Here is a 3,386-nt window from a genome sequence, read left to right as displayed (position 1 = left end):
CCTCACAGTGTTATGTTTGAGTGCGTGTATTTGTGGATATTTGGGCATCGTATACATCTTGGTGTGAAATGTCTGGAAATACGAAATTATGGTCGTTGAACACGTAACGACATCTCGCACTACAAATATACTTCATAATATAGCAGCAGAAATGAGATATAACTTGTGCACAGGTCTACTTGATTGGTCATAGCGCACACTCACACTGTCAATTCGCCGTATGACAACTCCAACGAAAGCGTCCAAGTCCGCAAACTGGACAGACGACTTGGATGCCGAGTTCGTGGTGATATATGCGGAGGTGGCTGCTAAGAGCGAATACGTAGCAAGTGGTGGCAAGCAGCTCAAGAGCATGGGGTGGTCCGACATTCTTGCCCGTCTGCACGGCCGGGGCGACCTTACCACCAACAGTCAACTGCAATTGCGCTGGAAGAGGCTCACTGAAGTTTACGCGGATTACACGTGGCTTATGCTCAAGTTCTCCGGTGATGGCTTGGTCGGTACTGTATCAGTGACGATGCATGGGCTGAACTCGACAAGCACCCACGCAATATGCCGTAGTCTCGCTTTCGAGACCGTCCCTTTCAACATTACGACACCACTGCAGAGATGGTTGGCGACGCGATCACGACCGGTGAATTCATTCGTGGCATGCCCGTGGTGCAGAGCGACGTCTAGGTTAGCGCTGTTGAAAAGTTCAGGCGTCGAATGAGCACGCCTTGATGGCAGCGCAAAAGCGGAATAAACTTATCAACGACATCATGAAAAACAAACGTCGCCGGCAAGAGGAAGATGCAGTTCAGCCCATCGCAATCAAGAAAAAGAACAGTGACTCTGGCAGCAATATGCAGCTCGATGCAAATGATGACCAAGATTTTTGCTGCAAAGAACAATCTTGAGGATCTTTTTAATGACGATGAATAGAATATTTTATTGTGAGCTTTGACTATTGCATATTTTTGGACTTAAGGTTGGTTTCTAGGACTATTGCACTGAGTTTAGTTTTCAAATATCCTAGAGATCTGTAAAAAAGAGGGAAATGGAAAATATTTATAATAACATTGGCAAATTTTGAATCTGAACTATGTGAGTAGTACATGTAGTACCCCATTTCAACAAGGATAATTTGATCCATTTTAGGACTAATGTGAGATGCCAACATGCAAATGAGCATATTATCATTCGTTGATATTCTACGTAAGCTTACTACATTTTTCTTGCACTCGATTCTCGCCAGCGCTCGTTCGCATAATCCGGTGTTTGCAGGGCATCTTGATGTAAAAAGTCATCGTCGTCCTGATTGAACTGCACCAAATCATCCGTGATCTCATCAAGAAATGATGGGCTACATGCAACACAAAGATTGTGCAAAGCAGCACATGCATGAATGACATCGATCGCATACTCGAGATGCAAATTCATGTTACACGGGTTGTAGTGCCCCAACGGAATGCTCTTTTCGAAGCACGATTGACTGTAGTTGAAGCTGTCAGACGAGCAGCCTTTACTGTCAGCAAATACGCCAACAACCCCAAGGACATTCGTCGTCTTCTGCCCCTTGCGATTCCGAAACCGATCGGGCATATCAGCTGGCACCATCATCGGGATGTACTTGCCATCGAGGGCACCGAGACAATGATACAACATTGGATGCTCCTGCTGGAATGCGACACAGCTGCTCACGATGCGGTCCGGCTCGTGGGGGTCTACTCCATAAAAGCCGCCATCCAGAGGCCGCGGGTGATTGCATGGACGCCAACCTGTCGGTAGTACACCAACGTGACGTGGTTGTTGTCTTGAAAGAGCTGTTCTTGACTGCGCGATGACGCACCACTTGCCAGCCACTGTAGGGTGACCATTATTAAAACTGGCGGGTCCAATGCGTTGGGAACGTGCGGTATCGACAGGGTCACCAGAAGCTCAAGTGCCTGCTTCGTCAAACGGACTTGCTCCAGGTAAAACATGTCACCTCCATGCGGCAGGTCATTCTGCAGGTCAAGGAAGCCCATGTATCCATGCATAGGTCTAACATACTTATGCTGCGGGGATGGTGTTGATCGTTCGTCGTCTAGCTCCATGATGCATGATGCGATACCAACAGACATGGCCTGCATCATCACGGCAAGTTCGTCATCCATCATTTCTTGGAATCTCCACTAATCACTCTATAATTGAGTATTAGGGTTCGTCTGGCAACCTGAAATATTGCAATTTTCAGGCCCAAAGCGCAATTTTAGGGCCGAATTCAACAAATCTGATCAAAATTGAAAGATGTCTTGCTTGCAGAGGTTTAACCCAAATCCAATAATTCCACGTGGGATTTACTCGTTGAAGAGGTCCAAAACGCCACATTACAAAATGGACCTTTTACCTCCATTTTGAAAATGACATTTTGGTTAATCCCATTTTGCGAGAAAATGGAATATTGTTTTTGAAATGTTACCAGCCAGACGTACCCTTACCCATGACTGATATTCTGAAATACCCAAAATGTCGAGCTGTGGAGATGGATGGATTTTTCACGGATATACAGGTTGGGATTATCTGGGACATTGAAAAAAACGTGTTCAATGGAATTTCGAAATAGCCGGCGGATATATCCATTAAAATATCCGATTTTGACCCAAATGTGCGAATATTTGGTGTCATTGAACACGCCCTGAAGAACAAAATGTTCTTCTCATTAAATACGATAAAACCTACATTATAAATTGACCGATATTCCTGAATGGACTTGAAAGGCAGAAGACGTGACCTCACGAACGACGATCGGGAGGAAATCCTTCGAGAAGCCATACTGAAAAGCTCCAAGACCTACGCAGTCAGAATACCAAATGAGTTTGGCGGACAAGTTGTAACTCTGCCCGTCATCCGGTTATCATCCGGATCACTAGTCGACACTTCTTCAGCCCAAGGTGTTCTTTCGTTTACCAAGATGTCCTCTCGACCTCGTGGTATGACCAGCCACGCCCATAATATGCCACTCGGCGTGGAAACCGCCGTTTTAGGGACGTCGCACAGACGCATCAGCAATTGGTAGAAACCATCACAAAGATCGATGGTGATGAAAATGGTAGATCGACCCATGCCATCGATGATAATGTCGTTGCGAGAAATCGGCATCTGAGCCGGAATCGTGGCCGTGTTCCATTTTAAGGCATGGAATATACGCCATTCCGCCCCGGGCTTCTCCATGCATAAGGTTGGGCTGCTGTAAGGTCAAATGCTATTGCGGACGTGACCAACCGCTTTGCGGTCCGCGAAGAAGGCGTTGATGGCGTCGATGACGTCGACTTGGTCGCGAGGCAGCGGCCATTGCTGCGTGACACAATACTTAGCACCGGGTACGAGGTCAATTCCCTATTACGACCACCTCAAGGAGTTTG

The 3,386-nt window shown here is 46.6% G+C and overlaps 2 protein-coding genes across 2 annotated transcripts; one reads left to right on the top strand and one right to left on the bottom strand.

Annotated features, from left to right (window-relative positions):
* Window positions 1–220: 220 nt before the first annotated feature.
* H257_14766 (hypothetical protein) lies at window positions 221–678 on the top strand (the record flags this gene model as incomplete). The annotated part of the gene is made up of 2 exons (XM_009842652.1): window positions 221–496; window positions 562–678. 2 exons carry the CDS (start codon window positions 221–223, stop codon window positions 676–678), a joined length of 393 nt encoding a protein of 130 aa, XP_009840954.1.
* A 1,028-nt stretch (window positions 679–1,706) lies between these two features.
* Window positions 1,707–3,195, bottom strand: H257_14765 (hypothetical protein; the record flags this gene model as incomplete). The annotated part of the gene is made up of 2 exons (XM_009842651.1): window positions 1,707–2,156; window positions 2,932–3,195. 2 exons carry the CDS (start codon window positions 3,193–3,195, stop codon window positions 1,707–1,709), a joined length of 714 nt encoding a protein of 237 aa, XP_009840953.1.
* Between the last annotated feature and the right edge of the window lie 191 nt (window positions 3,196–3,386).

Source organism: Aphanomyces astaci (assembly GCF_000520075.1).
Source record: "Aphanomyces astaci strain APO3 unplaced genomic scaffold supercont1.62, whole genome shotgun sequence".
In the NCBI taxonomy this organism is placed as follows: Eukaryota; Oomycota; class Saprolegniomycetes; order Saprolegniales; family Verrucalvaceae; genus Aphanomyces; species Aphanomyces astaci.
Note: the sequence above shows the minus strand (reverse complement) of the source record. Positions and strands in the feature narration are given on the sequence as shown.